Source organism: Bicyclus anynana, chromosome 16 (assembly GCF_947172395.1).
Source record: "Bicyclus anynana chromosome 16, ilBicAnyn1.1, whole genome shotgun sequence".
In the NCBI taxonomy this organism is placed as follows: domain Eukaryota; kingdom Metazoa; phylum Arthropoda; class Insecta; order Lepidoptera; family Nymphalidae; genus Bicyclus; species Bicyclus anynana.
This window is the reverse complement of record NC_069098.1, coordinates 13,929,146-13,952,698: the sequence shown is the minus strand read 5'-3', so window position 1 is coordinate 13,952,698 and position 23,553 is coordinate 13,929,146. Positions and strand designations below refer to the sequence as shown.

General features: G+C 36.2%; 3 protein-coding genes across 4 annotated transcripts in view; 1 reads left to right on the top strand and 2 right to left on the bottom strand.

Annotated features, from left to right (window-relative positions):
• Nucleotides 1-814: 814 nt before the first annotated feature.
• LOC112055530 (uncharacterized) lies at nucleotides 815-6,109 on the bottom strand. Its single transcript, XM_024095694.2, has 2 exons — nucleotides 6,006-6,109; nucleotides 815-3,921 (listed from the first exon to the last, which is right to left on the bottom strand). The coding sequence occupies exon 2, from the start codon at nucleotides 3,758-3,760 to the stop codon at nucleotides 1,292-1,294; it is 2,469 nt and encodes an 822-aa protein (XP_023951462.2). The 5' UTR covers nucleotides 3,761-3,921; nucleotides 6,006-6,109; the 3' UTR covers nucleotides 815-1,291.
• A 3,762-nt stretch (nucleotides 6,110-9,871) lies between these two features.
• On the bottom strand, nucleotides 9,872-12,823 carry LOC112055535 (uncharacterized). Its single transcript, XM_052886337.1, has 3 exons — nucleotides 12,722-12,823; nucleotides 10,393-12,480; nucleotides 9,872-9,884 (listed from the first exon to the last, which is right to left on the bottom strand). The coding sequence occupies exons 2-3, from the start codon at nucleotides 12,312-12,314 to the stop codon at nucleotides 9,872-9,874; spliced, it is 1,935 nt and encodes a 644-aa protein (XP_052742297.1). The 5' UTR covers nucleotides 12,315-12,480; nucleotides 12,722-12,823.
• A 6,095-nt stretch (nucleotides 12,824-18,918) lies between these two features.
• Nucleotides 18,919-23,553, top strand: part of LOC112054968 (uncharacterized) — a gene marked incomplete in the record, with an annotated part of 6,464 nt that continues 1,829 nt past the window's right edge. The window contains 3 exon segments of one of the 2 annotated variants that reach the window (XM_052886252.1): nucleotides 18,919-19,180; nucleotides 19,612-19,749; nucleotides 22,245-22,421. In XM_052886252.1, the coding sequence (XP_052742212.1) occupies nucleotides 19,663-19,749; nucleotides 22,245-22,421 (264 nt within the window). 2 annotated transcript variants of the gene reach the window in all.

Sequence of the window (23,553 nt, the reverse complement as noted above, 5' to 3'; positions counted from 1 at the left end):
TGGAGTGTATTGCCAGATAATAATAATAATAAAATTATAACAACTAGCCATATTTTATTTTATATGTATTTTCAATTTATCTACATTTAAATGTTATTAGTTTGTTAAATTGATAGTAAGTTTTCTTAAATTATGATAATAATATTACTTAAGTAGCATCTTTTGTTGAAAAAAATACGTGAGATATACTTAAGAAATTAATGCATCACTGTTTAGTTCACAATATAGTATCTGGACTTTTTATTACATCTAAGAGAAAGGGTCACAACCGAAGAGTGCAAAAATAAAGATTGTTTATGATGACTCACATATTATTTTGCTAAGTAATTTCAAAAACCCAATACACTAAAAAAAAGAGTTAAGAGAAAATTTGATTTTCTGGCGAGTGGGGGCTGTTAATGTAAGGGTGCATTTAATATGAATGTAATGATTTTACACTTAGAATGATTACACTAAAAATTGAAAAATAAACGTTACATAAAAATACAACTTGATGCTAAAAAAAATAAACACGCACACGAAACTAAAAAAAAACTTAAAGTAACATTTTCTACGTAGTGGCACAGAAAACATACGTATCAGTTTTAACTTAGTGCTAAATACGTGTCTTGTCACTCGTCGTTTTTAAAAAAATTTAAATATTTTCGTGGGTAGGTTTATGTTTCAAAGTCAGTTTTTTTTAATTTTTTTTGAAGTCGGTTGATTTTTTAAGTATAAAACAAATTAGTCTCGCTCAAAGAAAGTACTTTGATTAATTTGATTGCTTTAATATTCAGTTGGTTTTATAATTATAAATGAAAAAGAAAACTCAAGGTGATGGTCAAAAATTGATTGTTTATTAAAACTAAGTTCACGAGATTATGATTATTACAATATTATTTGGAATAAATTGTTTACAAAATTTTATAATATTATATGTAATTGAAATTAGATACTAATTACATTGGCACAAATATAGGAAAATTCATTAAAACTACTCGTAAAATAACACTACAAAAATATAGACACAGGTAATTACACAACACTAATATTGTTAACAAACTTTTAAATAACAATCAACCCAATCTTTTTAAAATACTCATTTCTTATGATTCACAATATACATTTTAGGTATTTAGTCTAAAATTAATATTCGCGTGCTTACTAATACATAGAATTACATATATTTACAATTATTTAGAATATTAAAACTGTACATTGAATTTTACAATTTGGTAAGAAAGTATATTAAAATATTTCAATCATTCTTAGCACGAACAAATTAACATTCATCCTAAAGTTCATTTTGAGATTACGTATTTTTTTCTAAATTTACTCTTTTCTCTTGGCAAGAAATGAATTCTTTAATTTTATCGTCACTATCAAATATCACTTTATCTTCAGCTTTAATTCGATCAATTCGACTGACATAACTTTTGCATACATTAATAAATTTGTTGACCTCGACATTGGTCACAATATTTTGATATCGGTCATACACATCTTTAATATCTAAGAATACCTTGGGCGGAAAAATAGTAACCGAATTTCCGTAAAACTTTTTCTTCCTGCAAACATAGTCAACATATTCAGCTAAGGTGGGATATTTCTCTAGATCTATCACGCAGTGGATAAACAGATTGTAAAGAGACAATACTCTATGAAAATCAAGCGAATCGATCGGCTCAAAGGATAATTTAAGTTTATCTTGGTCATCATCATTGCTAATGACTACTTTTTTCGTGTTCTTAAACATTTCTGTGTAAAATGACTTGTTTTTATCTATAGCAAATAAGGGACGGAATGTCTTTTTAGAAATTTCAAAGGGAACTTCATCGTTCTCGAAATATTCTACATGCATCAAATGAACGTAGTCATTCAAATGAACCTTTTCATTAATTACATTATCGTTCAATATATTTTTGTGGTTCAATTTCAAATAATTGAGCTTGTACAGATTGAATGGCTTTTCAATTTCGCTAACCAGGAAGTCGTCTTCCGTTTTGAAGATTTTTTTCAACAAATAGTAAACTTTATCACTAGATTTATCAATTCTCTTCAAAGTCATCACATGACTTATTAGTTCTCTACGTTTTTCAATAGACTCTATGTCTAGATCATATTCAAAGTATTTCAAAATTTCAATCATGCAATGCGATACGCCGTAGAACATCCTCATTCGTTCGTGGGTGAAATTTTTGGGATCATCTTTGAATATGCATGAAGACAAATCAACACAGTACCACAATGCAGTAAGTAGCGAAGTGTTTTCTTGAGGATCTAGTGGCAAAGAAGAGAGCCCAATTTTGCAAACTGTTTCACTGACACGTCGCATAGCATACTTCTTGAATTGTTCGACAACATTTCTGTCCATCCATTCCTTGTTTTCGCAGTTCTTAAACAGCACGTAATAAAACAATCCAACATTGAATTTCACCTTTTTAGAATCAAAGTACGTCGCTGACAAAATATAGTCATTGTAATAGTCATACTGAACAGTATCTGTCAGCACAAGGCCACCGCAAAATGGTTTTCGTGTTCGCGGTTCATTTCTTATATTGTTTACCAAAAACTGTTTGTAGACGTTGAGAGTGTAGAAGTAACCAATTGACTCACTGATGTCTTTATCATTCACCAAAAATAGCGGACATTCCATAGTTGTTTTGAATTTGCTAAAACTAGCAGGCTGTATTTGGTCTCTCCCGCGTTGTCCATGGAAAATAATTTTCTCTAGCAAATCCATATTGGTAAGAATTACAACAGGGATTCCTTTTTCGTCATCCCAAATGATGTCAGGGAACGCTATTTCTTGTTCCGCTGTAAAATTTACGTCAACGATTGGCTCTTCTTCAACTAATGTATTAAAATTTGTATTGAACTTCAATGCGTCAAACGTATAAGATTTGTTTTCGCAAACAAGATAATTGATCATAGTTGTGATAGCTTTCTCAATGTCAACCTTCCCATTCCCCATCCCATCGGCTGAAGTAAGATTCTGGTACCAATCCGTGCGAACAAATTCACTTATGAACTCTTTTCTATCCTTTGTGGCCAAGTCAACTTCTGTTTTACATGACAATTCATCAAATAGTCGAGCTCGTAGTTTCTTGAGGTTATCGATTTCTTTTAAGGCGCGAGCATCGTTTTTGATTTTCTTCAAAAACTTAAGTTTAATATAAGACTTCAAATTATCCTTTTCAGAAGCAAAGTTCTCAATATTAATTTTGTCATAGTCAAACTCTTCGGAAATATCAGTGTCGTCGTAAAGTTCGTTATTGCAGTAAACCATGCATTGGCTTTTGAAGAATGATGATGCTACTGAAATGTCTATTTCATTTTGGTCTTGATTAAATGCATGAAAAACGACCTTTTCATAATACATATTACTGTTGGATCTGAAACATTCCTCTACACTATTTTCATAAATCCTACCATCAGTGATTATGTACAACAGCTTAATTACACCTTTTTCACTACAAATGTCATAGTTTAGTTTTAACCATTCAATTATCCTTTCAGGAAGTGTGTTCCTTCCATCGCCTTGACGTTGTAGATATGCTGTTCTAGTTGTCTCTTCGTCGACTTCTTCACATATATGTCCCCAATGCAAGTAAATAATTCTTGATTCTATCGGAGGGTCCTCAGATTTTGCTAGTTCAGTTTTTATTTCTTCTACGTCAGTTTTAAATTGTGCTAGAGTTTTCAATCCGTTGGTGTGGTAATGGTCGTCATATTCGGTTGAACCTGAATAATCTTTTGCGTAAATAAAGTAGTTGACCATTTTAACTGTAGTACAACTATCCGATTTTTAAACTGAAGGTATTTTCCTTCCTAATAGTTTGCGATTTGTAGTTATTAGCGGCTGTTTTTGTGACGTTTCATTGAAGTAGACCGAAAACGTGTGGTGATGAGCTTCGACCGTAACTGTGACTCGTATCTGACCTGGAACAAGATGGATATTAAACTAAGAACTTACACATAATTTACTTTGTCTGCGTTTATAGCTTGGTAAGTTCGTTCGTAATACTCTCGATGGTCTGCGCGGGCCGGGAGTGGGTAGCGAAGCCCCCGCGCGCCTGACGTCACACCCACGCAGTCTTTCCCGCCCCGTCGCTCGCATATCATGGGAGTGTCATCAACCAACTTGCCAAGCTATAAAAGCACATTCTTATCAATGTTTTAAAGGATAAAATTAGGTAATTAGGTTTATGTTACGCATACAATACTATGCTGCAGTATGATAATATTATATTGTAGTAACAAACGTACTAATTGACCCACATGCATGGCTTTAACATTACAAGCATATAATAATAATATAATAATAAAGCCTTATATTTCCCGAAATATATACAGTTGTTAACAAATACATTACAATAATTTAAAAAATAAAAGTAGGTACACACATTAAAATTCAAACTACACTATAACTATAGAATGTCTCTTATTTCAGTGTGCCTTACGGCAAAGGCCTCCTCCAACTCCTTCCACTGTTTTCTGTCTGCCGCTATCCTCATCCAAAGGGGTCCTAAAGTCATTTTTAGGTCATCCTCCCATCTTTTTGTTTTCCGCATATGAGTAATGACAAATACCTTATCACTAAGTATACACTTTCAAATTTTCATTTTGGACTATACTAAAGGAAATATTCGAATCAGATATTAAGAGATCTGCAGAAGAACGAAAGTCACCGACATAGCTCAACGAGTCGCGAAGCTGAAGTGGGAATGGGCGAGGCACATAGTTCGAAGAACCGATGACGACGTGACGTGACGTGATAGACGTGGGGGGTCCAGGTGAATGGCGACTCCGCACTAGAAAGCGCAGTGTTGGTCGACACCTCACCAGGTGGACTGACGACATCAAGCGAGTCGCAGGGATTCGCTGGATGCAGGCGGCCCAGGATTGTGATGTTTGGAAGTTCCTACAGAAGGCCTGTCCTGCAGTGGACGTTCATCGGCTGATATCATGATGATGATCGTAATATTATAAAGAGGTAAGGTTTGTGGTGTCGTGCGGGGTAATCTCTAGATTTAGTCAACCGATTTTGAAAACTTTTTTACCACTAGAAAGGCACGTTATTTGTGAGTGGCATAGGCTATATTTTATCCCTATACTTTTAAGGGAACGGGAACTACATGAGTGAAACCGTTGGGCGTCAGCTAGTTTTATCTACTTAAAATAAAATGTCATTGTAACACGTCCTATTCTGTACATTAAAGATATTTTGAAAATTTTTGTTGTAGAGAATTATGTCGATAGGTACTGACCCAAAAATATATAATTTTTAATTTTTGTGCATCTGTCTATCTGTTTGTCTTACTGTCCGGCTGTAGGTATTTGCTGTGCGTCTTTTTGTCGACCGCTCATGATGCCGAAATTACTGAATGAAGAAGGGGGTGAAATATGAATTGAAAGTTTGTATGGGTTGGAAGTTTTAAAAAATTAGTTTTTCAAGTACCTATTCATAAAAATGTATGTATGCATGGTACGAGTGTGTACTACTAGAAAATTAATAAAAATAATAATGCAAATCAAGACATTTCGATATCCTTATAGGGTTAAAAAGGGGTTGTAGTTTTGCGCAAACGAAGTGGCGGTCCTCCGCTAGTCCTACTAATATTATAAACGCAAAAGTTTGTATGGATGTTTGGATGTTTGTTACTCTTTAACGCCGCTACTACTGAAGCGATTTGGATGAAATTAGGAATGGAAATAGATTTTGCTCTGGATTAACACATAGGCTACTTTATATCTCGGAAAAATTCATGGTTTCCCGAGATTTGCGAAAACTGATGATTTTGATAATATGAATGTTTGTTACTCTTTCACGCCTCGACTACTAAACCGAATCAGCTGAAATTTAGTATTGAGATATACCTATTATAGCCTGGATTAACACATAGGCTACTTTTTATCCCGGAAAAGTCCATGGTTTCCGAGGGATTTGTGAAAAACTAAATTCCACGCGGACGAAGTCGCGGGCGTCCGCTAGTAGGTATATATTAATAAGCTTAGGTACTTACTGAAATGTGTGCAGAATTACTCTTGTCACTTTCTAAATAAATTATCCAAAAACACACACAAAACTGCAACATCTATACAGTACCAACTACTACAACAATCGATTATGCACTGAACAAATAAAATGGTGCAACGCGGTTTTATACTCCATCCAGACTAGATTGCGCAATTAATAAAACCCCTTACAAATTCTGGTGTAAACAAAGTTATTATTGCGTTATCAATTGGAGTTCCCATACATACTAACAAAATAATCTAGGTAACTACCTATACTATATTGTAATATTAATAATATTACACTTCACATCACACTAATATTATAAAGGCGAAAGTTTGTGTGTAAGTGTGAAAGTGTGTAAGTATGTTTGTTCCTCTTTTACGCTGCTGTTACTGAAGCGATTTGGCTGAAATTTGGAATGGAAATAGATTTTACTCTGGATTAACACATAGATACTTTTCATCCCGGAAAAATCCATGGTTCATTCATGAAAAACTGAATTCCACGCGAACGAAGTCGAATTCGTCCGCTAGTACAATATAATACCAGCGAACGCCGGCGACTGTGTTGCGGTTTTTTTGTACCATTTTTCCTTGCTCTATAACAAGCCAGCAATACGTTCGACCAACGCACGACGAAATTATGAACCCTTTATACGTACCTAATTAGTCAAGTTTGTGATTAGGATCTGAATATCATTAAAAATATCCAGAAATAACAAAAGAAATTCGTAAATAGTCTTTACAAAGTAATTAAATTAAGTGGGTAAGTTAATTGCATCCAGAATAGACATTTTCCGTGCGTTACGAACATTTTCAATTTAGGCGGATTATCTGCATTTTGGGGTTATCATATGTGTTACATTTATTTGTTCCCTAAAATTAGGGAAAATTACCATTTTATAAAACTTATAAGTATTCATAGTTATAACATTTTATTCATGAAGATAATAGGCTAAACTTATTATAAAAATAAAATATAAGGAAATATCATTATAACTACAACTATAAAATTAAAATAAATTAAAATTAAAACTAATACCTAAAAATACTTATCAAAATTTGCCGCCCTTGGTAGGGTGCCCATCACGCAGGCAGCATTCCCGCGTTGAATTGCGATTGAAATTCTTTGCGCGAGAAAGCTGCCCGCCCGAGGGTCGCCTGTTGCCTCTCTGAGGCGTTTGCTGATCTCCTTGTGGAGAGTCTGAGCGCTCCTGCCCCACGGGCCTAGTGTCTCGACGCCAAACGGGACGAATTCATATTGGGCGCCGAGACAACTGTATTTTAGAAACTTTTGACGCTCCCGCATGTCTGCCGCCGCCCCGCCATGTCTACCGGTCGACTGGATGTATGAAGCAGCTAAAGTGTCTGCACACGTGGCGTCCCACACCAGCGCACGACCCATACTCCAGGGAATTAATGACATGCAATAAATTAAAAAAAATCACCGTTTAAGACACCGCCCCGGATTTTCCGGACTATTTTGGTATTTATTATCATTATCACCCTATTGAAGTGGACAAAAAAGTGTACATACTTTAAGCTATCCACCGTAAGTATCGGGTGACATTTGTATCTTAATATGTGGATGATATTTTGTCAATTGATTTGTTTTTTATTTTGACGGGTTGATAATAAATACCAAAATAGGAATGAGTCCACAGGTCAGTTTCAAAAGCATGATAGGTTAACAACGTTCGGAACCTTCGTCACCCGAGTTCAACTCGCACTTGTCCGGTTTTTATTTATGACCAACATTCCCGTTCCCCTCCAACTCATCGGGAAAGACGTCAAATAGCATGAAATAAAAATATTTAGACTAGCCTACTTTAATAACGCTAGTCTTAAAATATGGGGTAGTTTTTCGATCACTGGCAACACCATATGTTAACATAACTATGTACTTTGTTGTTGTCCCTTACCGGGAGACTCTTGATAACTACTCCATAACATTCTCCCTCCACGCTTTCAGCCAAATAAGATTTATAACGGTAAGTACCTGATTAGCAAGATCTCTTTTGGCAACATATTTAGAAGTCTCGGAAAAATTGTAGCGAGTAACTGTAGGTGCCCTTCGATTCGAAAAAAATGTAGATTATTTTTGTAATAATTTAAAAAAAATATGAAAAATAAGCGCAATGTTGGTAGTACTTGGTGGACCGAGAACACCTTTCGATTGCAGACTGCCGCTGGATGCTGGCGGCTCTTGTGTTTGGGTGATGATGACTGAAAAATAAAAAGAGGGTTCTTTTTTGTCTGGCTAGTCCAGCGATTAGTCAATGGCTTCTGATTATGATTCAAAGTATCCCCGGGCTATGCAATATTTTTGTCTGGCTAGTCCAGCGATTAGTCAATGGCTTCTGATTATGATTCAAAGTTTCCCCGGGCTATGCAATATTTTTGTCTGGCTAGTCCAGCGATTAGTCAATGGCTTCTGATTATGATTCAAAGTTTCCCCAGGCTATGAAATATTAAGCCCTTTTTGTCTGGCTAGTCCAGCGATTAGCCTGTGTGGCTTCTGATTATGATTCAAAGTTTCCCAGGGCTATGCAATATTAAGCCCTTTTTTGTCTGGCTAGTCCAACGAGCCTGTGTGGATCAGAGTAGGGATAGGGTAGGGTAGGTTATCATTAAAAACAAATCGCATTAATTGTTTGTTCGTTTTAATGTATAAAAGTTGGTTTTTAAATAAATAAAAATATCCAAAGTTACAGTCAGAAAATTGTTTATTATTAAAACGAAATTCAAGTCATCTAATCATTATATATTTTTATAGTAATTTATTTACACCGTTTGATTATTTTATACTAAATTTAAATTATTAATTAAAAATACACAAATATAGGAAAATTCATTAGAACTAGAAGGTTAATACATAAAATATCGACACAATTTAGTATTTTTTATACATTTTAGTATATTTTTTTAATAACAATGAACTCAGTCTTCATATAGCTTAAAATATAATAAATGAAATAACATCACCACAGCATTACAATTACCCGTATAAAAATGTTTTATTTTGTTTACAATTTTTGGTAATTAATTTTTATGAGACAACTGCACACGTTTTTACAATTTGTTGGTCCTCGTATCGACAAATAGAGCAAACTTCATTTCAATTAATTATTCAACTGTCAAATTAACGTCTTACACATCATATAACGCATTGAATTGCATCATTCTTTGAATATCGCAACGTACTTTATTTCTCTCTTTTTAGAGCGCAAAATTAAAAAGTAATACTACATTTAATTATTTATTATATTAAAATTGCTCTGAATCATTCGCACCACAATCAAATTAACATTCATCTCAAATTAATTTTGAGATTACGTATTTAAAACGAATTTCTATATCCCGGCGTACAGTAGACACAATCGGGAGCAAACCTAGCACATTCGGAAGCTCCAAATAAATTATCGAGGCAGCAAAAGTAAAGTAGATCTACATTACTTTGTATTACTAATTCTAAATCCTAGACCAGGCGCTGTGAAAATTGGGGGTCTGCATAATAGTATAAGTATCGCATTCTGTATAGTTTTGAATTCAGAAGTGAATGTAGAGTATGATTATGCAGAGTATTTACATACATTTGACACACAAGTTTTTTTTAGATAAATGTTTTGTTTGATAGTCTGGGCTTGACAAAGCCTTGTTTGTAAATTATTGTTAACATTTTATTTTACACGGGACTTATAATGTGACTTATACTTATACCTATTCGTCCTTTTATAATTAAATTTACGAGGTTTCGTATTCTTAATTTCTGACGGGTGTCCCTCGACTGCACAACTTTTGTTGGAAGGAAGTTCTTTTACGTAACTTTCAGTAGACTCAACTGGCAGCAATATTTTTTCTTTTACCAAATTTACTTTCCCCTCCTGAGTAGAAATGAATTCTTTAATTTTATCGTCATTACTAAACATCACTTTCTCTTCAGCTTTAATTCGTTCCATTCGACCGAAATAAATTTTGCATACATTAATAAATTTGTTGATATCGACTTCAGTCGCTATATTTTGATATCGGTCATAAACATCTTGAATACCTTTGTATACATTGGGTGGAAAAATAGTTACCAAATTTCCATAAAACTTTTTCTTCCTGCAGATATAGCCGACGTATTCGGGTAGGGTGGGATATTTCACTAGATCTATTACGCAGTTGATAAACAGATTGTACCGAGACAACAATCTATGAAAATCAAGCGAATCGATAGGCTCAAAGGATAATTCAATTTTATCTTGGTTATTGTCATTGCTAATTACAACCTTTTTCGTATTCCTAACCAATTCCGTGTAAAATGACTTGTTTTGATCGATAGCGAATAAGGGACGGAATGTCTTTTTGGAAATTTCAATTTCACCATCTTCGAAATATTCCACATACATCAAGTGAACGTAGTCATTTAAATGAACCGTTTCATTAATCACATCATCGTTCAACATATTTTTGTGGTTCAATTTCAGGTAATTGAGCTTGTACAGATTGAATGGCTTTTCAATTTCACTCACCAGGAAATCGTCTACGGTTTTGAAGATTTTTTTCAACAAATAGTAAACTTTATCACTATCTTTATCTATTCTCTTCAAAGTCATCACATGACTTATTATTTCTCTACGTCTTTTAATAGACTCCATGTCTAGATCATATTCAAAGTACTCCAAGATTTCAATCATGCAATGCGATACGCCGTAGAACATCCTCATTCGTTCGTGGGTGAAATTTTCAGGATCATCTTTGAATATGCATGAAGACAGATCAACACAGTACCATAATGCAGTAAGTAGCGAACTGTTTTCTTGAGGATCTAGTGGCAAAGATGAAAGCCCAATTTTGCAAACCGTTTCACTGACACGGCGCATAGCATACTTCTTGAATTGTTCAACAACATTTCTGTCCATCCATTCTTTGTTTTCACAGTTCTTAAACAGCACGTAATAAAACAATCCAACATTGAATTTCACCTTTTTAGAATCAAAAAACGTCGCTGACAAAATATAGTCATTGTAATAGTCATACTGAACAGTATCTGTCAGCACAAGGCCACCGCAAAATGGTTTTCGTGTTCGCGGTTCATTTCTTATATTGTTTGCCAAAAACTGTTTGTAGACGTTGAGAGTGTAGAAGTAACCAATTGATTCACTGATGTCTTTATCGTTTACCAAAAACAGCGGGCATTCCATAGTTTTTTTGAACTTACTAAAACTGGCAGGATCTATTTTTTCTCTCTCGTGTTGTCCATGGAAAATAATTTTCTCCAGTAAATCCACATAGGTAAGTATCACAACGGGAATTCCGGTTTCGTCATTACAGATGATGTCAGGGAACGCAATTTCTTGTTCGGCTGTAAAATTTACGTCAACGATTGGCTCTTCTTCCACAATTGTATTAAAATTTCTATTAAACTTCAATGCGTCAAACTTAAAAGATCTATTTTCGCTATTGAGATAATTGATCGTAGCGGAGATAGCTTTCTCAATGTCAACCTTTGCGTTTCCGATTTCATCCACTGAAGTGAGATTCTGGTACCAATCCGTGCAAACAAATGCACTAATGAACTTATTTCTATCCTTTTTTGCCAAGTCAACTTTCGTTTTTGATGACAGTTCATCAAATAGTCGCACTCGTAGTTTCTTGAGTTTATCGATTTCATTTAAGACGCGGGCATCGTTCTTATTTTTTTTCAAAAATTTCAATTTAACATAGGACCTTAAATTATTCTTTTCAGAAACAAAGTTCTCAACATTGATTTTCTCATAGTCAAACTCTTCGGAAATATCAGTGTCGTCGTAAAGTTCGTTATTACAGTAAACTATGCATTGGCTTTTAAAGAATGATGATGCTACTGAAATGTCTATTTCATTACGGTCTTCATTAAATGCATGAAAAACCACCTTTTCATAATGCATATATTTGTTGGATTTGAAACATTTCTTTACACTAGTTTCATACACCCTGCCATCAGTGATTATATACAACAGCTTGATTGTACTTTTTTTACTACAAATGTCATAGTTTACTTTTAACCAGTCGATTATCTTCTCCGGAAGTGTGTCAGGTCCGTTGCCTTGTTGTTGTAGATATGCTGTTCTAGTTGTCTCTTCGTCGACTTCTTCACATTTATATCCCCAATGCAGGTAAATAATTCTTGATTCTATCGGAGGGTCTTCAGATTTCGCTACTTCATTTTTTATTTCTTCTACGTCGATTATAAACTGTTCAAGGGTTTTTAATCCGTTGGTGTGGTAATGGTCGTCATGCTCGGTTGAAGCTGAATAATCTTTTGCGTAAATAAAGTAGTTGACCATTTTAACTGTAGTACAACTTTCCGGCTTTTAAACTGAAGGTATTTTCCTTCCTAATAGTTTCCGATTTGTAGTTATTAGCGGCTGTTTTTGTGACGTTTCATTGAAGTAGATCTAAAACGTGTGTTGATGTGCTTCAACCGTAACTGTCACTCGTTGGATATCTCACCTGTAACAAGATGGATATTAAACTAACAACTTACACATAGTGTTTTCATGTATAATTTACTTTATCTGTGTTTTATTGCACATTCTAATAAATCTTCTAAAGAATAAAATTAGGTAAATAACTAGGTTTACGTCAGGCATACAAATCTATGTTGCAGTATGGATTTGGATTTGGAAAAACTGAATTTGACGCGGACGAAGTGGGGATACTCTGCTAGCATTATAATAATAATTTTACTTACTGAAATGTGTGCAGAAATACTGTTGTCACTTTATGAATAAATTATCCTAAAACACACTGAAAGCTGATCTTTTCTATACAGTACCAACTACTACAACAATCGATTACGCACTGAACAAATAAAATGGTGCAATGCGGTTTTATACCCTATCCAGTTGCGCAATTAATAAAACCCCTTACAAATTCTGGTGTAAACAAAGTTATTAATGCGCTATCAGTTGGAGTTCCCATAATGACACGGAGACGGACATAGGATAAGTACTAAGGGTAGGGGTAGGGTAAGGGTAGGATAGTAGTAGAGATACGGGTAGGACAGGGGTCGGGTAGGGGCAGGGAACGGGTAGACTAGGTGTAAGGAAGGGGTAGGGTAGGTGATGCAAAAAATACTCTAGAATAATATTATAAAAATAATGTTATTCCAGATTTTTCAATAATCTTAGGGGTACCTAAAGGTTTTAATGTAAAAAAGTGGTAAAAGTTTTTTTTTATATAAATCGTTCACGATTCAAGTTATCTTTTTGTAAAATGATTATTAGACTAAGTATTTATCTATACTAATATTATAAAGAGGTAAAGTTTGTAAGTTTGTAAGTTTGTAAGTTTGTAACAATTCTTTGAAATGGGGTAATCTTCGGAACTACTGGTCCGATTTTAAAAATTCTTTCACCAGTAGAATGCTACGTTATCGGGGAGTGCTATAGGCTATATTTTATATTTCTGTCATATATAACTACTGAGTTATCGCGGGTTTTCTCTTACAGGTCGGACCGAAAAACTTACTTATTCGCATGCGCTGCCTCAACCATTGCGTATAACTGAAATAAATGTATGGAGGCTTTTTGAACCTTTAAAAGTTCTACAAAAAAGTCCGCGACACCATATATCTATCTTTTATATTTTAGCAGATAATATTATAAAGAGGTAAAGTTTGTAAGTTTGTAAGTTTGTAAGTTTGTAACAATTCTTTGAAATGGGGTAATCTTCGGAACTACTGGTCCGATTTTAAAAATTCTTTCACCAGTAGAATGCTACGTTATCGGGGAGTGCTATAGGCTATATTTTATATTTCTGTCATATATAACTACTGAGTTATCGCGGGTTTTCTCTTACAGGTCGGACCGAAAAACTTACTTATTCGCATGCGCTGCCTCAACCATTGCGTATAACTGAAATAAATGTATGGAGGCTTTTTGAACCTTTAAAAGTTCTACAAAAAAGTCCGCGACACCATATATCTATCTTTTATATTTTAGCAGATATAGTACCTTTAGTACTTTAATAAATTATTTAAATTTTAAACTAAGGTTTACGTCATTATTTACACAACTAAACTTAAATCCTTATCAAAATAAATTATTTAATAATCACAAGGATATTATAGAGATAAGATTTGCCCTTTACAGTATGTTAATTAGTTATATAGTTTCGGAGATAGTACAAAATTTCTGAAAGTCGCAGAAATGCCGCTATATGACGCCCCGCGGTTTCAATTACGTGGTTCCCGTTCTCGTGTGAGTATGAGGACCAAACATAGCCTATGACACTCGCAATTAATGTAGCTTTCTGTTGGTAAAAGAATTTTCCAAATCGGTCCAGTAGATCCAGAGATTACCCCCGACAACCACACAAACTTTACCTCTTTATAGTATTAGCATAGAAGTCGCTTGGGAACTTATAGTCTTTTGTCATTGCACCACGCTCAAAAGGCTGGACCAATTTTGCTGAGGGTAGGGATAGGATAGGGGTAGGGAAGGGGTAGGATAGAGGTAGGGTAGGGGTAATTTAGGGAAAGTGTAGGGTAGGGTAGGGTAGGGTACGGATAAGGTAGGGGTAGTGTAGGGTAGGGGCAAGGTAGTAATAGGGGAAAGATATGGAAGGTATAGGGTAGGGGAGGAGTAGGATAGGGGTAGGGTAGGGTAAGGTAGGGTAGGGGTAGGGTACGGGTAGGGTAGGGGTAGGGTAGGGGTAAGGTAGGGGTAGGGAGGGGTTAGGGTTAGCGGTAGGGTAGGAGTAAGGTAGGGGTAGGGTAGGGGTAGATTAGGGGTAGGGTAGGGGTAGATTAGGGGTAGGGTAGGATAGGGTATGAATAGGGTACGGGTAGGGTTAGGGTAGGGGTAAGGTAGGGGGAGGGTAGGGTTAGCGTTAGCGGTAGGGTAGGAGTAATTTAGGGGTAGGGTAGGGTAGGGTTGGGTAGGTTTACGAGCAGGGTAAGGTAGAGGTAGAGAAGTTTACATCAACTTTTACGCGGACGAAGTCGCGGGCGTCCGCTAGTTGTATATAAAAAAAAACATGCAAAACTATTTCCTTGCTCTATATCGGCCCAGCAATACGATCCACTAACGCACGCACCATATACACGCGTGACGTTTGTGTTTTACTTATTATTTTTTTTTTATTCTTCACAAGTTAGCACTTGACTACAATCTCACCTGATGGTAAGTGATGATGCAGTCTAAGATGGAAGCGGGCTAACTTGTTAGGAGGAGGATGAAAATCCACACCCCTTTTTGGTTTCTACACGACATCGTACCGGAACGCTAAATCGCTTGGCGGTACGTCTTTGTCGGTAAGGTGGTAACTAGCCACGGCCGAGGCCTCCCACCAGCCAGACCTAGACCAATTAAGAAAATCTCAATCGGCCCAGCTGGGGATCGAACCCAGGACCTCCGTCTTCTAAAACCCACCGCGCATACCACGGCGCCACGGAGGTCGTCACTTATGGGTTTTACCGGCTTCACTGCGCTCATTCCGTATCATTCTCTATTCTGTGCCGCGGTGTAAAAGATTTTATATATTTATATAAAATCTTTTACACCGCGCAATATTTTAAAACCACTAACAAATCTATACTAATATTAGAAATATTGATATTAGAATATATTTTTTTTAAATTGTTTTCGAGTAAGCGCGCGGTTTCACGAGTCATTCATAATTCATCATTATTCTCAACACATATTAGGCTCACTGCTGAGCTCGAGTCTCCTCTCAGAATGAGAGGGTTTAGGCCAATAGTCCACCACGCTGGCCCAATGCGGATTGGCAGACTTCACACACGCAGAGAATTAAGAAAATTCTCTGGTATGCCGGTTTCCTTCACCATTTTTTGAGACACGTGATATTTAATTTCTTAAAATGCACACAACTGAAAAGTTGGAGGTTGCATGCCCCGGACCGAATTCGAACCCACGTCCTCCGGAATAGGAGGCAGAGGTCATATCCACTGGGCTATCACGGCTTTTTTACGAGTAGGTACAGTGCAATAAATAATTGCACCTAAACTCAAAAGTGTTGTAATTTATATTGGAAGAAACCCAAAGCTTAAAAAAAATTGAACCGACTTCAAACACATACTCGTAAAATACTTGACGGCCTCCGTGGCGCAGTGGTATGTGCGGTGGATTTACAAGACGGAGGTCCTGGGTTCGATCCCCGGCTGGGCAGATTGAGATTTTCTTAATTTGTCCAGGTCTGGCTGGTGGGAGGCTTCGGCCGTGGCTAGTTACCACCCTACCGGCAAAGACGTACCGCCAAGCGATTTAGCGTTCCGGTACGATGCTGTGTAGAAACCGAATGGGGTGTGGATTTTCATCCTTCTCCTAATAAGTTAGCCCGCTTCCATCTTAGACTGCATCATCACTTACCACCAGGTGAGATTGTAGTCAAGGGCTAACTTGTAAAGAATAAAAAAAAAAAAAAAAAACTTGCTTACCCACTAAAAACGAAAAAATCTCATGGTAGGTACCTTCGGGTCTATTTGAAAGTGTACCAACCAGTACCAACGTGTTAAATAAAGACATTTCTAAAAGAACTACACTTACAACTTACTTAACTACTATTTACAACTTACAAATCCATTAAATATTACCTAGAAAGACGTAAAGTTTGTGGTATTGTAGTGGTTAATCTCTGGATCTACTGAACGGATTTTGAAATGCTTCAAATTTCTCTGCGTGATCGAATCAGAAATGAGGAGATCCGCAGAAGAACCAGTCACTGACATAGATCAGCGATTCGCGTAACTGAAGTGGTAATGGGCAGACTACATAGTTCGAAGAGCAGATGGATATCGGGGTGTTCCAAGGTGTTAGAATGGCGACCCCGCACCACAAAGCCGTAAAGCGCAGTACTGGTCGACCCCCCGCTATATAGAGCCGCTGGACGCTGGAGAATCGAAATATTGGTTTTTGGAAGTCCATGCAAGAGGCCTATGTTCAGTGCTGGACACCCAAGAAGAGTGAGACGTCCATCGGCTGTTAATTGATGAGGACGATACTGGATCTACAAGGCAGTTAATAGTTTTAAAATTCATTTATTTCAATTAGGTCTAGTTTACAAGCACTTTTGAAACGTCAAGTTATGTCATGATTTAGGTGGTAATAAAGGTCGAGAACTTAAAATTAAAGTTACAAGGGTCCGAGAAGAGCCCACAACAAACTTAGCCAAGGTTTTTTTTTGTTTACCACCATTTTACAAACTTATCTAGAACTAAGTACACAGTCGTATACGAGAAGGTAAGTATTTCTTGTATAATTTTCATGAAAGAAGTCCCCCAGACGCTGCGCTAATGTCTTACAGTCATAGACGTTGTGGGGGCGCCTCCAGGGGATCGTTCACCCGCTGATGGTCCAATTTGAACTCTATGCGTTTAAGAATTCGACTCTCAGCGGGAGAATGGTCCCCTGAGGTTGCCCCTGCAACGTCTATAAATACCACTTTTAGATGGCGCTGATTGTCATTTGACAATGGCGGTCTTATTGTCATTATTGTAAGGCGATGTCTTTTTTTTTTTTTATTCTTTACAAGTTAGCCCTTGACTACAATCTCACCTGATGGTAAGTGATGATGCAGTCTAAGATGGAAGCGGGCTAACTTGTTAGGAGGAGGATGAAAATCCACACCCCTTTCGGTTTCTACACGGCATCGTACCGGGACGCTAAATCGCTTGGCGGTACGTCTTTGCCTGTAGGGTGGTAACTAGCCACGGCCACGGCCTCCCACTAGCCAGACTTGGATAAATTAAGAAAATCTCAATCTGCCCAGCCGGGGATCGAACCCAGGACCTCCGTCTTGTAAATTCACCGCGCATATCACTGCGCCACGGAGGCCGTCAAAAGAGGCGATGTCAATTTTAGTCAGGTTTTAGTCGCGGGACTTCTTTCATGGAAAGGACTTTACCCTGCTAATAAAAGCATGTGCACTAATATCTAGTAGCCCAGTCCGCGTAGGCGGGCAGCGAACACTTAGCACACAAAGAGTACACAATGTCGCATTTCCGCGACGTAAATAAGATAATTGAGTCCGTTTACATTACACGACATCCCAAAAATGTTATTATTTTATTTTTTTTATATTTTATTTCTTAGGGATAGTTAACATTTACATATTATTTCTTAAATCTAAAAATAAACGTAAAAATAGTTTATACATGTAAACAACGATACTATCCACGAATACACATACGAAAATAATGGCGTCACAAAATACACAAACATAAATCAATTATACAAAAAAAACAAACACAAATCTATTTATAGATTTATGTTTGTTTCTAAATTCATAATCATCATTCATCAATCACATCATTAATAAATCTATTTATTAGTTATACTATGGACATGTCACTAGATTCGTCAGAACTGAGGCCAACTAAAACGACTAAAAATTAAACCGCATAGTAAACAATACTATGCGATTTGCGAAAGTTATTGAAACAAATTTTATACAATGTCGAGTTGTGTGTTCAGGAAGTGTAAAAACTATATATGTATGTACATAAATATATAATATATTATACATAAATATATGCAACTTCTTTCAGTGGAATAGAATATTTGGCGCATAAGTTGTCGAAGCTTAAGTGGCAATGGGCAGGCCACATAGTTTGAAAAGCCGATGAACGTTGTGTCCTAAGGTGCTGGAATGGCAACCCCGCACCGGAACGCGCAGTGTTGGTCGACCCCCCACTAGGTAGACCGAGGATATCAAGCGGGTTGCAGGGAGCCGCTGGATGCTGGCGCCTCGAGACCATTGAGCGTGGAGGTCCATGGAAGAGGCCTATGTCCAGCAGTGGACATCTATCGGCTGATAAAATGAGTAAGTAAGTAAGTTGTCTCTTAGACGATTAATTACTAATACGACATCAAGTCGTTGTCATATCGTGTCGTATGTATTAAAACTCTAATACCGCGATCCATTATCCAAGATTGGATGGTTCATAAGATCTGTGAACAGTGAAGTCAGAAGCATTTTTAAGAGCTTTATGTGGAAAAATAGTGATTGTGTCATTCATAAATTGGTCGTAATTAATTTTTTTTATTATTTAAAAAAAATAAACAAAACTGAAATAGGAAGATGTAAATATAGAGTGTAGAGTTCATTTATTTTAGTAATTAACCTAAACGTTTATTCCGTTAAAACTAATCTAAAAGATTATCAATTAACTTAATCTGGAGCAACGCAGGTGAAATTTTTAGTATTTAGCTAAATAAGTAATAATTCATAATTACCTTTTGCCTGTTATAAATCTATAAAATAATTAAATCATACCTCAATAAGTAATGATTTATTAATATTGAAATCTTAAAAAAATTTAAACAAAACTCAAAGAAGTATATTAATGTAGAAATTCAAGTTTATATTATTCAAAAACGAGAAAAGTTTAAATAATATAAAACAAATGTACGGTATTTAGTAAAAACCAATCAGTCTTAAAGATCATTTAACAAACCCTAAACGATGTATTTAAAATTAAATTGAACAAAAATTTAACTGCGTTCTAAAAAACAAATACTAAAAAAAGAAACATACCAACGTTCGACACCAAAAAAAGTAACCTAAACCAATACACAAATAAAAAAAAACAAAAACGTGTTTCTATTTTTCGTAAACAAGGAAAAGTTTTAAGAAAATTAAATTTTAATTACGGTTGTGAATATATAAAATATGCGTTTGGAAATACCAGAATGCAGACGATGTTGCTGCTGTGTACCGTTGAGACACGGGATACTGGTTTTTGGATACCTCAATCTGGTTTGTATTTAATATACATACAGGATGTCCCATAAATAGTAAGACCTATACAGATTACAGATTACCTTACCTATACAGAGTGATAGCTGTTTTTTTAAACTAGTTTTACTTTTTTGTAGAGAATAGTGAAACAAATTTTCTTCATCTTAATGAGACGCTTAACTTTTTTATTTACGAAAATTTTTGATTTTGGTAGCTAACTGGGTTACCAGGTAATGAAAATTTCTGAGCGTTGGAACGCTACAACAAAATTGCACTGAAAATAGAAATTTCCATATTTTGTGGAAAAATCATTAAATATAACTTGAAAACCAAAAAGTTTCGGCTAACATACAGGAAGAAAATTTTTTTAGTGCGGACTTTTTTATATTTTGTACATAAACAAAATTTAATGATCACGTATTTTTTTTTTTTTTTTTTAACTCAAAAATAACAAAATTATCGTTAGCTAAAGTTATTTACTTTTGAACAGAATTTTAGGGTCACCCTATTGTGCGTTTATTTTATTTTCGTTTGATACCTAAAGGACGTCACCAGATCACTTTTATGCTGAATATATCTTGTTTAGTAATGATATGTACATTATTTTGTTATTTTAGAGACATAAATTAAAAAAAAAAATACATAAAATGTATCGAACTGTTTGTAGATTTATATTCTATTAATGATACAGAACCACGAAAAAAAATATCCGCACTAAAGACCGAATCACCCTGTATATGTCGAGCTGTGATAGCCCAGTGGATATGACCTCTGCCTCCGATTCCGGAGGGTGTGGGTTCGAATCCGGCCCGGGGCATGCACCTCCAACTTTTCAGTTGTGTGCATTTTAAGAAATTAAATATCACGTGTCTCAATCGGTGAAGGAAAAACATCGTGAGGAAACCTGCATACCAGAGAATTATCTTAACTCTCTGCGTGTGTGAAGTCTGCCAATCCGCATTGGGCCAGCGTGGTGGACTACTGGCCTAACCCCTCTCATTCTGAGAGTAGACTCGAGCTTAGCAGTGAGCCGAATATGGGTTGATGCCGTATATTTCGTTGTTATGATATTGTCAGCTATCATCTGTACACTACGTCGTACTATTTTCGGAATAGCCTGTATATTATAAAATACCTAAACACACACACGTCACTAGAACGCGCTCTTCGATGCACGAGCGTGTACCTACTCCAGGCTGAAAGTTTTAATTGAAAAAATTCTTAGAACAAATAAAATCTTAGTATCTCATTGACCCCAACCCTAGACGCGAACCCAAGACCTCATGTTCCAAAACCACTTAAACTTACCTCTAACAACGAGGTAGTTATCAAAAAACAATCATGACACAGTGTTTGATGCTTCTATTACTTGAGGTTTGGCATTCAATTGCCCTGCTGACCCATTTTCTAATTTGGTTATTACCTATTAAAATAGACATAAAATCAACCGAGAAATGTCATCTACCTACTGTATGATATCCACGTAGGGTTGTCAGTAGGCATCGGATGACATTTGTTACATAGCATCTCAATAAACCATAGTCTGGCGAGTTTGTTGATGACACTCCCATGATATGCGAGCTCTAAACACTACATTTATATTTGGGCAAATCACTGGATTTTGCACCTAACATGCCTTAATACATATACTTATTAGTCGCGAACACACATAAAAAAATATATACAGTCGAATTGAGAAACCTCCTCCTTTTTTTTAAATCGGTTAAAAAATCCCGCTGAATGTCTCACGACAGATTTCAGGAATAATGAGAGACTAAAAAAGAAGTTTTGAAATTATTATTATAAAAATTAATGTATGAAATGTGTTGCTAAGCTTAAATCTCGAGAAGGGCTGAACCGATTTGGCTAATTCTTTTTTTATAAAGATGGTTAATACTGAGTTTTTTTAGTGTAGGGATAGGGTTTTTTTTTATTCTTTACAAGTTAGCCCTTGACTACAATCTCACCTGATGGTAAGTGATGATGCAGTCTAAGATGGAAGCGGGCTAACTTGTTAGGACACGCCCCTTTCGGTTTCTACACGGCATCGTACCGGAACGCTAAATCGCTTAGCGGTACGTCTTTGCCGGTAGGGTGGTAACTAGCCACGGCCGAAGCCTCCCACCAGCCAGACCTGGACAAATTAAGAAAATCTCAATCTGCCCAGCCGGGGATCGAACCCAGGACCTCCGTCTTGTAAATCCACCGCGCATACCACTGCGCCACGGAGGCCGTCAAAAGGCAGGTAGGGGTAGGATAAGGGTAGAGTAGGAGTAGGGAAACATAAGTCAAAGAGAAGCTTGACCGGGTCTGCTGGGTATATTACCTGACGTTTCGAAAGTGCTTGTAAACCAAGCCTCATCATCAACAGCCTGTACTTATTCGTCCACTGCTGGACATTGGCCAGACTTGGCCTTGGCCATTTCGAGAGCGCGCTACCACACACGATTCTCCGCCAACTTGTAAGCCAAGCCTAATTGAAATAAATAAACTTTGACTTTGATTGTTTCTAGGCTTTCTCAATATTTGTAGTGGTGGTGGAGATACTGGTGTTGACGAAGGGATCGTTCTCCTACCACACCATGACCGTGTTCAGAGGCTTGCAGTTCTACGTGCACTTGTGGTTCGCGGTGCTGCTCTATGCTTCTGAGATCATCTTCAACATTGTCCTCTTAGTTGGTGCTCATATGGTATGTCGAAACTATAATCAGGTCACGGTTATCCCCTCCCGAATGGCCCTCTAAGCCGAGTCTCATAGGAGACGCCCTTAGAGAGTCGTTCCGTCCTCTATCTTTATTTCAGCCTTCGGGTCTCATCAGGCGATGCTTCTGCGCTCGCCCAAACCCCCCGGTGACGCCGTAGTGGTACCACATGGAGCCATCGGCACTTACTTAACACGAAAAAAAAATATCAAGCTGTAAGATTTGATTTTTCGTTTGATTGTTCAAATCAAATCAAATTAAATCATTATTTATTTGCTAGAATGTGGTATATGTTTTGATCTTAAAATTATTGAATTACCTAGACATTCAGCTAATATATTATGGTACGCAAATTTTCTTATCTCTCTTCTAAAAACAGCTATTTGCTTTTATGGAAATAACATTTTGTCTATTAAACAATCACTATCAGATGTTAATGATAGTGATCGGGACATGAAATGAAATTCAAATACTCTTTAGTGTACACCATAATTATAAACAAAGAACACCATTAACAATAAATGAAATAAAAACATCTATACAAATACAATACAAATAAATATAATATAATATAAATATACAAACAAAGCAATATCTTCTAGGCAACCCAATAGAGCAAGATTTCTCAAAGTGGGGTACGTGAACCTCTAGGGGTTCGCCATTCGACGGTAGGGGGTTTGAGACAAGATTTACGTAATGGTGGCTTGATAACCAAGTCAGAATTGAGGTTAAAATTGTCCAAAATTACTCCTAACATTGAATCCATTTGCAACAAGAAACAAGCACACCCATAACATTAATATTACAAAGACATTTCTTTTGGTATTTTATGTGTTACCTTTTATTCAAATAAAAAACTTATTTTCTTCAACAGTCAAATTTATTTTTTCTTGTGGGGGGGTTTATTACTTAGTAAGGGGTTCGCTGTCACTTGGAAATTTTAACAGATGTTCGTGGGGCCGAAAGTTTGAGAAACCCTGCAATAGAGAACCTGGCTTGACTTGCTCTTAGAGGCACGAGTTGTAACACCCAACTTCCCATAGATGATTTTGAATTGAATTGATGATTTTTGAAAAAAAATTGTTTTGAGGTTGTTGAAAAAAGAAAAAGAACGAGAAAG

Bases quoted from the DNA above. Each gene is read 5' to 3' on its own strand.
- LOC112055535 (XM_052886337.1), bottom strand. From the start codon at position 12,314: ATGGTCAACTACTTTATTTACGCAAAAGATTATTCAGCTTCAACCGAG.
- LOC112055530 (XM_024095694.2), bottom strand. From the start codon at position 3,760: ATGGTCAACTACTTTATTTACGCAAAAGATTATTCAGGTTCAACCGAA.